Here is a 17,339-nt window from a genome sequence, read left to right on the forward strand (position 1 = left end):
AATTTTTCCTCCACCCCTAGTATTTTTGATGGAATGTGGAGTATCTAATTGCAATTTTCTGGCAGATATTGTGATTTCGATTTGATTCACAATTTTCTTCAAATCGAGTTTTAGTGCAATTATCACAATGTAAAGTAACATTTTAAAAAAAATACAGAAAATTACATCATACCATTAAAACATTAAATGCCATTACTCTAATGCAATAATATAATATCACTTTTTAACTCCTGTGAGGAAACAAAAGAAATAATAATAATATTAAAAAAACCCATCATTAAATAAAAAATTTATGGAAAAAAATTTAAATATAATTTTAAATAATGTGTAAGCTACTATTCACTGACCACTCACTCCACAAACACACACACACATGCACGCAGACCTTTCTTGCATTATAGATAGATACTAGACTTCTTTCATCGCCGCTGTGTTTTGTGTCAACATTCAGTGTAGTGATGGTCTGTGTGTGAGTTGTACTATTTTCAGCGCAAACAGTTCCAGATTTGATAAATTGCATTGCGCCCACTGCATTTATTCATTTGCATTTCCCCCTCCCATTTTTTGCGCCCCTTATGAGATCAGTCTACTTTACATATTCATCGGACAGAAACGTGGGCGCAATGGGACGTGCAGAAAACGCACAGTACTGATTACCTAGGGTTTGTACTCCTTATTAGCGAGTGGAGTGATGTTTGCACGTTTTAAAACCGCTAAACCTTTAGTGAATCCGCCCTTAAGTCTTTATCTGATAAAAATGATGTTGTCGCCGTCTCCAGCAGCTTTAATACCTTTTATGTATGTGAATTAAGGATTTAAGAAAAAGTCTTTTCGCTGATACATCGCAATATTTCACCACATGGTTATCGTATCGATTCAAAAAAATGTCCAAATTGATTATTTTTCAATCACGTTTTTCAACAAAAAAAAAAAAAAAAAAAAAAATGTAATTACATTTAACATCTGCATAGCATGTAAACGCCCGGTCACTAAGTGTCAGTGAACCACATAAAACCTTTTAAAACTAACTCACTCCTCAATGCATTTTAGCTCGGAAGTTGTTTGCACTTTATTTTAATTTAAAAAAAAAAAACATACTGGGCAATTTTATAGATGTATGTGGTAGAGCTGCACAATAATAATTAAACAAAAATGTATGTCAAAAATAAAGTAAAATACAATTAAGAGGAATACATAAGTTGTACTGTGGAAACAAAAATACCAATAAAAAAGAAAACTATAATTAAACAAAAATATATGTCAAAAATAAAAAAAAGTAATTTAAAATAATGAATAAATAATAAAAGGTAGATATAAATTGTACTGACATGGATTATTATGACTGCTCATTTTTAATTATTCATGTCACCCAATTCCCCCTCAGAGATCAATGGTTTACTGAATCAGGTTCATTGATTAAGTGTTGATCAACTTAATTTAAATGAACCTAATTTAAATAATCCTGATGACATCATTTCAGACCGTAATGATTAAACAAAAAAAAAATGTGCAAGACACATCACGTGTAAGAAGTGTTATTTCACCACGAGGGGCTAAAATATTTTACAGTATCAGAAGTTATCATTAGTCTATGATGTTTCAGACTCTACAATGCCTGGTATGGGTGGTCTTGTCCACAACAACAGAACAACTTTATCCACAGATCTTCTGTAGCTCTGATGAGATGTTTAAACACTCTGAGCAGGTGAAACTGATTAAAGCTGACTCATGTTTTCACAGAGCACAGCAGCGCTGCATAAGAAACGGACGGAGCTTTTACAGACACGTTAAAGTTAAGCGGGCACTAGTCGGCTCTGATTTAGTAATCAGCGATGATTTGCATAGTTTTTTGCCAGGTTAGACGGTGTTTAGGTGGTGTTTGAAGCGGCCAGGATGAGAGGTGGAAGTACATTTCCGCGTAAAAAAACGTCCTTTCCCTCACGGTGACGGCGTTTAAACCCGATTCTGTCCATTTCCGCATTCAACAGGAGATTCAGTTTTCATTGTTCCATTCCGTGATTCCATCAACGTGGATTTTATAGGGCCCTAGTGTAGTTGTTGTTCGCGCACTCTGAGACTCGCTGTAGCAAAACAAAAAAAAAAAGATTCTCGCTGCAGCGCATACAAGCGCGTGTCCTGTAACCATCTCTGATTGGCCAGCAGCCCAGGAAGGCAGTTCTCTGCAATTCTGATTGGTGAACATACAGTATATATCACTCAAATGATAAAGACGGAAGAAAAAACCTCTAGCATCTGAGGTAACGTTATCGCAGTAGTGAAAACCTTAATATCAATGTGATTAAGGTAAATCGTTCAGCCTTAGTATGTGGTTACTTTTTTTCTTTTTTTTAAAGAAATTAAGAACTTAACAGAATCAGAATCTGTTGTAGAAGCAAAAGTTAAACTTTAAAAATAGTTTGACAGTTTGATAAACGCACCACTTGGTTTTGATATTGGTACTCAAAAGCATTTACTTCTTCTCGCAAGTTTAGAAAAAAAAAGAAATATATTGTATTTCATATCATTTTGCACTTGTAAAGGTGAAATTTATAATTATTGATAGTGCAATATATTATGTATTGTTTAATATTGAGATATATTGTATCGTGACATGCAAATTGCATTGAATCGTCAGAATCATGGTGTGAATCCTGCATCATTTATATAAGATAGAAGGTGAGCACAAAAGTGTGGACTTCAGTTGGACAGCTGGTCATTTTAGATTTATTTAGCTATTTACTTATTCATTTTGGAACAAAGTTTTTCATACTTTTTGATGGCATATTCAAACAACTAAGCTCTGCTTTAAAAACTGTTCAAATGTTTTATTTATACCACCATAAATCTTCCTACTGCTCATATTAATTCATCATAAATCAGCTTTATTTGTTGGAACTACTTCCATGTTTCCAGAAAACTTTTTTCACTCACATCTGACTTGCAAATTGAACTGAAACTATGATCTTATTTTGATGTATTTACACCTTCAATTGAGTTTTTTCTTTTAGTAATCATTCTGAAAATCTTTTCAGCTTTCAGTATTTACTCAGCATTTTCCATGGGAAAATCAAATTTCCAAGTTAGCGTCCCCGTCCGTCAGAAAATCACATTATATTTTGTTTGTTTGCATTTATCTGCGGACGTGATGAGTGAGCCAAAAAGTTTGCTCATCATGTTGGTGGCTGTGTACCAGTTTGCCCTGCGTCTGTCTGCTCAGGCGCAGAAACACAATCCGGCTCCAGGATTTGGCAAATGCAACACGGGTGTAAATACATATTGGAGCGGAGTCAGCAGCAGAAGCAGACACGATGCACCCATCTCATGGGAAAAGTTAGACAGCGCCTTAAGGAGCTTATGAGTGGAGGAAAGCAAAATATATGAGGGGTGAGAGGGGTGAGTGAACAACATAGTGAGGATAAAGAAAAATAAGTGGAGGACTGAAGGAAAAGTGTGAGCCTTGCCGAGCCGAGCGATGGTGGAAGAGTATGACTTGCTATGACTTGTCACTTCTTAAGCAGGATTTAGTCCAATAATCACTTGGATGCATTTTCTCCCCCCCCCCCCCCCCCCCCCCCCCCCCCCCGCACACAGCAGTCATCTGGTTTGACTACTGTACGTCTGAGGAGCTGTCAAGACATTAGAAACACGCACAAGAGACAAATAGATCCCAAACACTAAAGAGTTGTGCAATGTGCAAAAAGTCTAATCGCAGGTGTCTCTCAAAGTGTCAGCGATGTCAGCCCGGCCATAGGCCCTGCCACTGTAGCTCATTAGCTCTTGATCCTTAAGCGCAAACACTTCAATCGCTGAAAGTCAGTAATTTAGGAGCCAGCAATGAAGTCAAGAACAGGAAGAAGAAAAACCCATGTGATGTAACCCATTTTCTCATCATTCATCCAGTTACTTCTGTCTGTCCTGTTATTATGTCCACATGGCTTGTTTGTCTGTTTTCCTTTCCTACGCTAAGCTGGTGATTTCATTAAGCCACATGTTCAATAGAAGACTCATTTGTGTGTTTTAATGAGTGCTTGAGAACATGTGTTGGGCTTAAGAAAATGTAATTAAAGCCAAAAAGAATGGATGTGCACAGCATAAACTGCATCAGCTAAAACACCACCAAAATATAATAGGGCTTGCTTTTTTTTTTTCTTCTAAAAGCCGGAAACTCTTAGCAAATTATCCCAAAAAATTCTGGGAAATGACATTGCAACTGTTGAGAAAATGAGTTGCAAATTAAAGGAGTTTTGACCAGTTGACTAACATTGAGGACATTGTATGTGACATAGAAGAAACATTGCAATATCTCTTCCATGTGAAAGTAAAAAAAAATTTGGGCACTACAACTTTTAATTGATCCTTTTTTTCCTTCACAAAAACATTGATTTTTCTCACCCAGCCCCTTGATATAAAAGTCGGTCGTATGTGGAGGTTAAAGATGAGTTTGACACGCCTTCAGCTACAGCAATCTGGTCCTTACTTTGATGTAGATCATTACGAAATTACAAGTGGGTTGAAATGTAGTAAAATAGCTAATAGTAGCATCCAAATGTTGCACCAATCAGCATCTTCAAAGTCCAATTCTATCCGATTTTTGTATGCGCTTCTTGGTGAACTGGAAGGAAACTGACAAGCAAACAGTGGTTCATTCCTGGGCCATTGTATATCTATCCATCCAAGCTCTCAACAACTTTATCCTGCACAAGCCAAACTATCTATTTTAATGTAAAACTGGGTTATAGGCTAGACAGGACATGAGTCCAACACACCTTTAGGAAGTCATCACTCAACATACACATGTTTTAAATGCTACGCTCAAATTAAAGGCTCCTCTGAACCTAACATGAACCTTCGTTCAAAGAGAATCACCTTGTTGGGAGTTTACAGTCATTGCACAACCAAACAGTAGCCAATGAACTCAACTGGATACCCTTCCTAGACAGAAAAGACTTTTACAGAAAGATGCTGAAGATTTCCTTAAAAATCCCTAAATTCTCAAGGTCTCTTTGCTACATAAATGCACATATAAGCAATACAATAACTTTGCAGCCTTAAAGCCAGCTTGATGAAAATGAAAACAAAGTTGTATCTGTGAGATGAGGACAATTGCACTTACTGTAACATTTTATATTCAAATGTAATATTTCTAATCTTTCAGGGACAATGTTAACATTAGGATCCCAGGCCGACAGCTTTGTACTTTACCCTTCCTGTTGTCCCTTAGGTGACCGTATATCCTCCTTTACAGTAAACACTAGTCTAAGCAGTTTAAGCATTTTTGATCTGTCCTAAAACCAAAGAGTAATTCCTTCAATCTGCAGTGTTTTAAAGACATCAAAGTAAAACACTGCGACTGCATTCTACAAATAATAAGACAGCGTTACCTACATTTCTAAGCACAAAGCTTTTCCTAACAGCTGCCAAGGGAATTAAAAGGCTCCCCTTTAGTTTCAGCTGAGCCACAGTCTTTCTTTAACAGTGTTGGCAATGGTTGGCATTTTTCGCTCTTGAAATATCTGAAGTTTTAGCCTAAGGGAAGCATACCTCTACCTCCGCTGTGTGAGGAGAATTATTTTGTGACAGTGTAGTCAGAGATCAAGCAGAGTTCAGTCAGGGTCAAACACAAGATGAAATATTTTTGTTAGATAAGGCTGATTAGGTCCAACTAATAACTAGACATTACTTAGCAAAAATGTCAGTCGTAGATAAACATAGAAACCCAGGTAAAGCAGAAAGCCTTGCAGTCACATCACTTTCTGACCTACATATTATGATTAGCAATGTGCAAATATTGGTCTTCATCTCCTCTGCTTGCCCTGAGCTAGACGAAGATTAAAAGTTAACTGCTGCTACCGCTGCTGAACTGAGCTGGAGCTTGGAATAGACTTGGACCTCTCTTAAATTTGAGGTTGACTGGGGATTTCAAAGTTAAGAAAGTTCAAAGCCTCAGCTGGGGAATGTTCAAAAGAGCCACAGTCAGCCATGAAGTGGGGAGGAAAGGAGGGGGGACAGAGGACTACTTACAGTAAAACTCACAGACTGCAGGGAAGGTGGAAATAAACCCCACACTCATGTGGGTTAAGTCTGCGAGCAGCATGGAACAGAACGTCTGCTGATATAACCTGGAGATGACAGCCAAACTTTCTGCAGCACAAATCATCAATAATACACAATGTGGGTTTACCTTCCCACTAAAAAGAGGGATGAGAACATTACTGCTGTTGTAATGTTCACCTCAGAGACGCCCGTGAAATAGATTTTTGTTGTTCATGGAACTTGAGCAATGTCTCCTACAAAGACCTAACATTTTACACCCACACGTTTCTACTAAAAGCTGATGCAGTAGCAAAGGAGAGCATTAGGATACAGTCGACTGCTTCTGGAAAGTCAAACAATGGAACGGATCAAGAATGTTTCCATCCGCTCTTAAGATAACATCCATCTTCATATCTTTCATATTTGTCACTTTTAAAGTTTAACATAAATGAGCAGACAAATATTATTTTTGGCTAAAGGTAGGACGACATGTCCTGCAGATATCGCCGTACATCCAAAGATATATCGGCAAGGGTACGAGTGATATCGCGAAAGGTGGGGAGTTCAATAAAAAAAAAAAAAAAAAAATATATATATATATATATATATATATACTACGCACCAAATTGTTGTGGTTTGTATTTATTTTTATGTATCTATTGATGTATTGAGTTGAACAGATGATACAGAGTAAGTATGTCCACCAGCGTACAAGTCAAAGGAAAGCATCTTTCCCGCCTTTTTTTTGGTCAAAAATATTGTATCATTATCGTGAGTTGAATATCGTCTATTATACCGTAAGGTGAACTCAGTGTATTGTCCTACCTTTAATGTTGACAAAAGAGTTAAGGCTGTATAACAATAATGATGGTTTTATTCAGGGCCAAGACAATTTGCTAATACTTGGGGGCCGATTCAACACATTACAATTCCATTTTATTGCGAGTCTACAGGTTTTGCGACTCGATAGTAATGATTATTGTTATTTTAAGTTCCTTATTTTTCTTATCAAAAAACGAAAGTTGAATCAGTCACTTAAAAAAAGCAATGAGTCATAGTTCTAAAATCAAAATACTGTACATCAAGAGCTAGTGAGTCACAACTGCACATGAAAAGAGAAAACATTATATGTATTGTTAACCTATGACCTCATATGCAGACATGGTTAAAAACATTATCCATTCCATGGGGAATATACATTTTTGAAATTTTCAAAAAAAGATTGTAATATATTGTAAATCAATATTTTTTCCAACTCTTAGTTTTAATACATGTGTGACTAAGGCTGAGTTACATATAGATTTAGCGATATATAGTAAGCTTTGCTCATATGCGATATACAGTATATTATTGTTATATTGAAATAGCTTTATTTTAGAGCTCATTTTTCCCAATGCTAATGGCTTTAATACTTGATACTTTCCTTATTTGTTAACTATCCACCTCTCACACAAACTCCTCTCTGCACCGCAGAGCAAACTGCCCCCACCCTCGCTCACAAGTTTTGCAGAGACAACATAGCGAGGAACACGGATGGAAAATGTCCAATGTGCAGCAGAATAAAATGCAATCTGCAAAGAACACCCAAAATAACAGATACAGAAAGCTTTAGTTATCCTTGAGGGGCACTTCAGTTTCTATAGTCCACCAAGACATAGACGCATTCATACACTCATCCATCAGTGACAAAGGGGTGTGTATGGGGAGGTGCAAGAATAAATAGATAAATGAAAGCACCAGAGTAATATTATGATTCACGAAAAAAAAAAAAAAACGATAATTGAATTGCACATAAAAATTTACATTCCACAAATGAAAATACTGGTAACCATCTCTTGGTTGTGAGGATTTAACAACTCTGCACTCAGCAGCGTAATGGCAAAGGGAATAACCAATTTGGAGTATCGGTTTTCACTTGCTGGGAAGCAGCAGATATCTCAGTAATGAAGGCAGCAGCGTGAGTGTGAGCTTACTGGACGAGATGTAGTCGTTTTTAATAAGGCTTTTGGCCTTCTGAAGAACACGTTCCTTCCAGAGAGAGTTGAAGTTACTGTGCTGGACTCCAATGATTTTGGAGCAGACTTCAACAATGTTGTGGAGGAAATAGATCATTGAACAGTAAAACAACCGTAGCATGTCGCACACGGAGAAGCATCCCAGTACCGATACTTAACACCCTAAAGAGTGTGTGGAACTTTAAGAAACAAGTTCTTACTAAAGGTTCAAGCACCACTAATGTCATCCACAGCAGTAAAAGGTATATTATAGAGTGTGATAAACTGCTCCCTGTCCCTTATAGGAGGCAGAAGCCAAAAGCGGTGCAACATGTGGATATTGTCCTGACTGTGAATAAAAGAGCCTAAATCATCTTTCCGTTTCGAGTTTATGGAGAAAATAATATTGAGTTGTGATTTTTGGTTCATATCTCAGCCCTAATAGTTACAGATTTAAAGCATTTTAATTTCAAAACATCAACGTTATAGCATCATGTCAGCTAAACAGTTTGTTGTTTTCTTGCAGTTATTTTAATTGATTGATTGAGGAATAAATTAATGTTACAAATTTTTATTCAGCTTGATGCATCACTATTTCACTCCTTCCATTTTCATTGCAAATTCTGAGTGGAAACAATATTGAAGTTATAGAGGGTTGTCGAAGTTCGTCAAACAGATGGTGGGCATATTGGATCTTGCTCTATATGTAAGATATATAGTATTTTAAGTCATTTCATCACAATTCTTATCCCCAAGAACCATGTTTCACATCAAACAAGACCAAAGTTATGGTAAGATTGAAATTTGCAATATAGATGGCGGCCATCTTGGATCTTGCTCTGAGCACAATTTACGGTATTTTAAGATACATTATTCAATTCACTGATCCTGAAAACCCACTGTATAATTAACCACTGAGATCATGCTTCTATGTTAAATAGAACCAAAGTTATGACAAAATATCGAAATTGGCAATACGGATGGTGGCCATCATGGATTTCTTGATTTTAAGTGGGAACCATTGGTTTGCCAGCTTGGATCCCATTAAAAATGGATTCAGCATACTCAAAAACTGCTATGTGCAAATCGTCATGATTTCTTCCAGAAGTGAACATCTGCCGTGCTATTATAAGCAGCTCTATAAGCTAGAGGCGACTATTACGTTTACTTAAAGGTGCGTTCACAGCGGACGCAACTGTAGTGACAGAAGTCACTTCAATCGCATGTGATGAGTTGCTTGAACATAGTGGTGCTTTTTGGTTCTCCATCACTTCATCGCTCCAGTGACGTCAGGACCAGGGAACAGTGTGTCTCCGGCCGTTTGTTTATCATTAACAGCGCCGCTTTTACGGTTTAAATGATCGACTTACGGAGGTACTAAAGGATGAGTTCACTCAGAATGTAGGCTTATCAAGAACTTAACCACTTTAAATGTGCCCCAGTACATTGAGGAAGCCTCCCGCTGCAGCCTTCTCACTGTAGCAGGAGGGAGGGGCTGTTGCCTCGGCTCTACAGGCAGTGAAGGACGGGGGAGTTGTTGCTTGAAAAGTTCCAATTTTTCAACTTTGAGCGACAAAGTCGCGCTTAACCTAGTTGCTCAAATCATGCAAGTCACGTTGCTTGAGAGGGGATAACTTGAGGTCGCGTCATTTACATTGATTTGAATGTAATCTAGTCGCTTCAGTCACGTTCGGTGTGAACGCACCGTAAGAAGGGATGATTAACTAATAAAAAATTGTCATTGTGCTATTCTTATTTTTCAAAGTTAATTCATCTTTTATTTGTTGCATTTTATTATGTGCATCAAACATACAGATATAATTGCTTTTAAAACAATGTTTATATTAATGAGTTGTGCTTTAGCGCTTCGAGATTACTTTTAATTTGCGCTATATAAATAAAGTTGAATTTAATTGACTACATTTTATCCTGTTTTGATATCGATAGAAGACACAAACAAACCTATTTATTTATTGTTGCAATCATCCATGCTCATCGGAGCTCAGAGGGAGAAAGAAAGGCGTTTACGAGACAGAAAATGGCGCTACGTGCAGAGTTGACGTTCCCAGCAGCGCAGACTCCGACCAGAGCAAGTGTAGAATTCATGGATAATGTGGCGATTGTGAGATAAAACCTTAAAAAATGGGGTAAGCAATGACACTCTGTATGTCTGGGAGGAGGAGGAAGTTGCGTGTGTGCAGACTGACGAGAGAGAAAATTGGAAGAACGCCAAAATACAGTAAGAAATCCATTCAACTCTGACCGTGATAGATAAATAATAATAATTTTGCCATCAAAAGCCCGGTCTGTGTTTTTTTTTTAGTTTTATATAAGGAAACGATGTTCAGATGTTAGAGTTGTCACTAAAGCTAAAAAAAAAAAGCTAAAAACTTGCTCTATTCAACGGCTGATTACAAAAGAACAAAATAAGCCAGAAACAATTTTTTTTTGATGAAAGTAGAGGCTTCAATCTTTTAGAATCTGGTGTCAGATTTCAGATAGTCATAGTAGAAAATATTCTGTGGGTCTTTAAAAATCAGTCAAAATGCTCAAAAACGGCTGGCACTGAGGGGGGTAGAAAATCTGAGAATGGCTGGCACTGAATGAGTTAAAGAGCAGGTTTTTCCTCCACCTGGCTGCGTGAAAAGGTCTTTTAAAGAACAGAACCCGACTAATCCTCTGGTATTATATCTTAGATCTTATGATAGAGCTCACAATTAAAATCAACTATGGCCTTTATTGTACTTTACAAAAGAAAATCAAATGTATGTAAACATATTTGGTTAGTCTATAAAATAAAGTTTTTGGGCCTCTTTTGTTTTTTAGGGTCTTTAGTTGTAGAATATCTAAGAGCCAGACCCTTTCTCTGTTGTTTTTCACCCTGATTCAGCAGTCCTGGTCTTTATGCAGTGCCCCTGAAAGCCCAGTGGCCACAGGGAATGCCAGCTCATCGACTATTATAATGACACCACTCCCATTGGCCTCCATCTCTCTCTCTCTCTCTCTCTGCTTCTCTCAACAACACACCATAGGAATTATATCCGCCTCTCTCTCTCAGTTTGGGATCTATATTTTTGTCCTTCTCACTAAACAAAGGCTGTTGTGTATGGTGCAATTGTGGTGTTACTGAAAGTTCACTGTCAACAGAAATACCAATTCCCATACTGGGAATAGTTGGATTAAAGATTTCACTGTTTAGCAAACTGCAGACAAATGTACAACAAGAATGCACAATGATTCAAAGCTGTACTAAGGAGCTGCTTTTCTGGCAATGGACAAAGAAACATGTGCAGTACATTGAGGTCAAACCACTGCAGTCTTAAATAAAAGATTCGGTGACCAACCTTGAGTTTGTCAAAGCGCTCGGTGAGCGAGGACACCTGGTGCTCCCTGTGGCGTCCCACCAGCTTGCAGAGGGCACAGATGAGCTGATCATCCACCAAACAGTACATGTTGACTTTCTCGTTCTCGTGCTCCAGGCAGGTCAGACCACGGATGTGGGTGTCTGGTACCGGCTCCACCAGGCGGTGGCTGGTGAACGGCTTCTTGTTCGGATGTGTTGCACGAAGGCATCTGTCGCAGTATGACACCTCACACGTGACGCACGTTTTAACAGCCTCCCGAGGAGGATCCTGCTCGCAGAACTGGCAGCTGATGCGCGGATCCATTTTAGCCACCACAGCCGGGCTGTGGTTGGCGTTGGTGTGGTTGGCGTGATTGGTGTGGTTGGCATGCGGGTGAGAGTGGCTTGAAGTGGCGGGGCTGCCACGAGCGCTGCCACCACTCGTGCCACCTCCACCGCCTATCGTTCCCGCCATTGTCCCGCTAATGGTGGCGGTGAAGGGCCGCTGCGGCTGCAGGCGACGGCTCTCGGTGGGAGAATTGGGGCCGGAGAGGGAGGCCTTTTGGAAGCGATCAATGATGTTCTGCAGCGTCACATTGCGCTTAAGGCCCTCCAGACCGCGGTGATTCAGCGTGATGACGTAACGACAGGTCGGACACTGAAAAGCTGAGATGGATTCAAGGGGTTTGCTGGTGGAGCAGTGGGACACCAGTATACGGTGGGCGCAGTTAAAGCACAGGCTGTGAGCGCAGGGCAAGAGCAGCGGGTCTTCAAATAACTCCAGGCAGATCGGGCACGTCAGCTCAGACTCCAGTGTTTCCATCTTCAGTTGAACCAATCTAAGTGTAACATCAAATCCCACAGAAGCTGGCCAGTTACCTGATGGAAAAAATTAAAGAAAAAAAAGATAAGTAATTAAAAATATTCAGGTCTCATTAGTTCCAGAATAATTTAGTTTTATCAATTACTACACTAATGACCCTTTACTTCCAGTTGTAATAGAAAAAGCTCTAAGGCACTGTATCAGGAAGGGTAAATGGCCTTTGTAAAAATACCAATAACACCCACAACTAGTATCGCACTGTAGTATTAGAGGCAAGGCAAGGCTAATTTTTTTGTATAGCACATTTCATACACAAGGTAATTCATTGTGCTTTACATGATCAAAAAGTGCAACAGAAAATACTAAACAGTTTGAAAATCAATTAGCACTTTAAAATCAACAATAATATGGTTAAAAATCTCCCTCTCAGTCATATGCAATAGAGAAAAAGAGTGTCTTTAACTTTGATTTAAAAATGTTCACATTGGATGCTGACTTCAGCTCTGCTGCAGTTTGTTCCACTTCTTTGCTAAAAGCAGCGTCACCATGTTTACTGTGAACTCTGGGCTCCACTATCTGACCTGTGTCTATAGATCTGAGAGACCAGCTGGGTTCAGACCTGACTAACATCTCACTGATGTATTCTGGACCAAACCCATTCACAGATTTATACACCAGCAGCAGAACTTTAAAGTCTATTCTGAGGCTGACTGGGAGTCAGTGTAAAGACTTTAAAACTGGAGTAATGTGTTCTGACCTCTTTGTTCTGGTTCAGACCTGAGCTGCAGCGTTCTGAACCAGCTGTAGATGTTTGATGAAGATCATTACAATAGTCCAGTCTGCTGAAGATAAAAGCATAGACCAGCCTTTGCTGATCTTTCTGAGTCATTAAACCTTTCACTCTGGAGAAGTTCTTTAGGTGGTAGAAGCTGTTTTTGAGATAGATTTGATCTGACTGCTGATAGTCCGATCTGAGTCAATCAGAACACCATGTTTTCAGACTTGGTCTTTAGCTTTTAAAGATGGAGACTCAAGGTACTCACTGATAGCAGTCCTCTTTTCCTTAAGTGAAGATTAGGGCTTTTACTTTAATGCGTTAAATGTGCGATTAATCAATTACAAGGAAATAAATAAATAACGTTAATCTTTCTTTTTTATTTTTGCACACCAAACAGTGCAGAACCTTTCTCATTTCAAGAGTTCCCAGTATACCCATAATACTGATGCAAAGATTACAATACAAGATGGGAGACTGCCGCGCTTCTCAGCTTTGCTGCGTTAATTTTGGCTTTTAAAAACACCAGTTGGAAAACATAAGCCCAGTTGTGTTCCAATTGTGCAAGAAAGAGTCTGTCGATGCACCAGAGCTTTGCAGCCCACGCTACCACCTCAATGCTAAACATGTAGCAGCTAGCATGTACAGCCAGCATGGACACTCGGACAGTGCTAGCCACAACATGCTGCGAGCACACCATTGTCTCCAATCCACACTGGACAAGATGACAGGGTTAATTACTGACAAATGAACAGTCAGTGGATAAATGTTATTATCTGAAGGAGAGAAAAAGCAACAAGTTTGGTGTTCAGTAACTGTATTGCTCAGAAAAGTGTCCTTACTGTTTTTGATGTGCTAACTTTATAGCACTACATTAGGGCTTGATGTTTTATTTCATTTCTATTTTCTATTATTTGGAGATTGACAAAAGTACACATCAATACTCCCTTGATGGTCTAAACTGAATGTGGCGGCAACCCTTGGGACTAGTTTAAAATACAATGGAATGTTAATGGTTCAAGACTGTAAATAAAAAAAAAAAAAAAAACTTTATAAAGCTACTTTGTTATATGTCTTTTGATCTGCCACAATAATGTGATTTAAATGAAAATACCTCAAGTTGAGGGCGTTTCACAGCAAATGTTTAGGTGGGATTAAAATTAATTAGTTTAATTAATTACAAAGCATAATTATTTATTCGCTCAATTTTTTAATCTCCTAACAGCCCAAGCAAAGACCCTTTATGTTGCAGATGTGAGACAACAGGGAGAAAAAAGTACAAAAAAAACCAACAACAGAAACTTAGAGCCAACAAACGAAGTCCCGAGAACTTAAAGCTTTGAGCAAACTATTTTTCATCAAACAAAACATTTGAATGATTTATACATGATTCCTGCAGCATTTATTACGAATATGAACCAATGCAAATGTGTTGACCTCCCTCACTCTTTCCAGCATCCTGAAGCATGTATGAGGCAGTAAGTCTCCCCTGGGTGGTCGTAAAGTCACTGGCATGAAAAATTACCAATAACTCTCACACCCCTCACCACCCAGCTGATTCAAGGCTTTGCATGCACTGGTTTGCAGTAAAACACAATGCAGACAAACTGCAGTTAAACTTGGTGAACCCCATTAGCCTACAGTGACTTTTTCATTAGGCTGAGATCATTTTGATGAACCTCCCTTTGCTCTTTTCATGGGAAGATTTATTGAAAGCACTGCCTTTAGTTAAGTAAACATGTCCATTGGATGTCAAGTACAACAAATACAGATATAAATGAACATTTTCAGATGTGGTTCAAAAAAGTCTATCTTTACACCATTTGTTGAGGATCCAGTAAAAATAAAAAATAAGGTTTCTCTTAGTTTTATAAATAATGCACAAGATTGGCCAATTAGAGAGATGTGATTTTTTAGAATTTTCACCAATGATGAGAGATATGGATTTTATAATTTTTAAACAGATCCAGAATCAGTATATTGATCCAGATCACCTCCACAATTTAGTAGAAATTTCCATGGCGTAAAGTTTATCATTGGGTAAAATGTTGTTTTGATGTAATCCTCCTAACAGACAAACAAAGAAATAAACCTCAGTTAAAATATGACCTTCTTGGCAGGGGTAAAAGGTTGCTAGCATTATAGAAATGTGAAAACAAATATTTTTTTCTAGTTGCTTATTTAAAACAAATACAAAACAATTGACAAAAATTATGTTAATTGTTAAAGCAATTTTTAAATATAAAAAAAAAATGATCAGCCTCAATCTTTTCTTTAATCAGGTATAGATATAATGGGTTGGGGACTTTCTGGCAACTATCACTAAATATTAAACTACATATAACGTGCAGTTTTACACGCAGCAATAACAAAGCAGAGACGTTATAGAGTTTTTTGTTTGTTTATTATTTGTTTGTTCCATATTAGCTTAAGCATAAGCTATCAGCTATTCTTCCTGGGGTCCGCAAATTACACAATGACAATACAATTTATACAATTAAAACAATAATCAAATTACACCAACAAAACAGACATTTAAGTTTCTTAATAAATAAAATCTCTTTTAGGGATTTTTTAAAATGATAAAGATTATCCATCCAGTGGAAATCCAATGTAAGGTCCAAGAAATAATACATTAAGTTACTTATTCTATGATGTTCTACTCTATGATGCATGTGATACCTGCTCAAATTTTGAATTGTTTTACATATTTGAAGATTTTTCCCAAAAAATTAACACTGCAACTCACTACAAGCACAGATAGAGAACCAAGACAAACCAGTACTCCTCACTCTCTGAAACCAGCAGAGATCACTGGGACAAAGCAACATTAGATCAACTCATTTGCAGTCACAATCTCTGCAAAAACCATCGGTACGTTAAGCTGTGTTGAAAGCAAATGCGATTTGAGCTGCAGTTATAATGCAGGAGAAAAGCATTGAACTGATGGAGGATGTGTATGTATGAGGCTGCTTCATCACAAAATCCATTATCTGAAGAAGAAATAAACAACTGCCCTTGGCCAGTGAAGCAAATATTACACTGATAAAATGCAAAGGGCATTGTGAGCCTGTGAAAACGACTGTGTGTGTTTCAGACTCATTGAAGTAATGTTGTGGGCATTTGCTGGGCGTACACAAGCACATGCACGTAATATCCTCAACTAATATTCACCCTGGCTTCTATTTATCAGACCTTTATGTGGTTGTTATGATATGGCTAGGCTGTAAAGTAGAGAATAGCTGAGCTGAGTAGCAAGATGCCAATGAAAAGTAAGGTTGCAGTAGGTCTAATATATCTCCACAGTATTAGATGGCTGATAACCAGAATTAAATAAATGGAAATATCCAATGCAACACTAAAGGGAATGAGGGGGTGAGCCTCAGGAACTTAACTCATAAACCTGGATTCTTAGGTCTGTACGTTTAGTTCAAGTTTGCTATTTTATTTACTTTTACTAATTTGTTTGCATTTTCAGGATATGTTTTTTCTATGCTTTACACTATCAGGATTTTTAGGGCCAATTGGTGATTAGTGAGTTTAAATATACCTATCACTGATCCAATCACAAGAGGGACAAATGGTTGAAATTCCAATCAAATATCTGAATGTGAGCCTAAAAATGACATGTACGCTATAAACCAAACTAGAAATCCCTTAACATCATTGTGGCTTACAACATTTTTACGCATTGTTGCTGCAGTAAACTGCGTAGCAGCTGAATTAAAGCTGCAGTATGTAAGGGGAATTTTTTTGGCACAATTTTGTCAAAAATGTATAATTAAAAAAAAAAAATTGAATGAATTAAAAACTTAATTGCTTGCGTGTGTTAAAAATTACCCAACAGACTTCACTAAAGTCTGGTAATTACCAAATAACAAAACTCTGCCTTTAAATCACATAGTGACAGGGTTAAAAAAAAAAAATAATAATATAAAAACACTAGTTCTCAGATTCAAACAAACATGTCGGTAGCGTGGAACGTCTTAGGAGTAAATCAGACAGAAAAAAACAATGTACTGGGGGAATCTGCAAAACAGTTTCAACACAACATTGACGCAATTTGTTTGGATTGGTGAATTAAGATATTACAGCCGTTCACATTAATTGCATAAAATGCTAAATATTGGCCGATCTGATGGATGGAAAGCCTAGTTTTGTTCTGTTCTTCCTTTGCAAAGTTCTCATTTCCTTACCTCAATAACGTACGGGGGTTTAACTTTACAGGGAAACCAAACTTGAAACAACATTGTGCTCAGACCAATTTAAAAAAGTCTGTGTATTTCCATTTGTGGTGTGGTTTTGTGGAACAATCTTGATGAAACAATTGAACAAAGTATGAACATAATGAAGTTTTAAAAAAAATGTACA

The 17,339-nt window shown here is 37.8% G+C and overlaps 1 protein-coding gene across 3 annotated transcripts in view; it reads right to left on the reverse strand.

Moving 5' to 3' along the window:
- mid2 (midline 2) overlaps positions 1 to 17,339 on the reverse strand; it is a 334,562-nt gene that overhangs the window by 157,087 nt on the left and 160,136 nt on the right. For all 3 annotated transcript variants that reach the window (XM_028459469.1, XM_028459470.1, XM_028459468.1), the window contains one exon: positions 11,372 to 12,249. In XM_028459469.1, the coding sequence (XP_028315270.1) occupies positions 11,372 to 12,193 (822 nt within the window). In that variant the 5' untranslated portion in view covers positions 12,194 to 12,249. The remainder of the gene's footprint in view (positions 1 to 11,371; positions 12,250 to 17,339) is intronic.

Source organism: Gouania willdenowi, chromosome 10 (genome assembly GCF_900634775.1).
Source record: "Gouania willdenowi chromosome 10, fGouWil2.1, whole genome shotgun sequence".
In the NCBI taxonomy this organism is placed as follows: Eukaryota; Metazoa; Chordata; class Actinopteri; order Blenniiformes; family Gobiesocidae; genus Gouania; species Gouania willdenowi.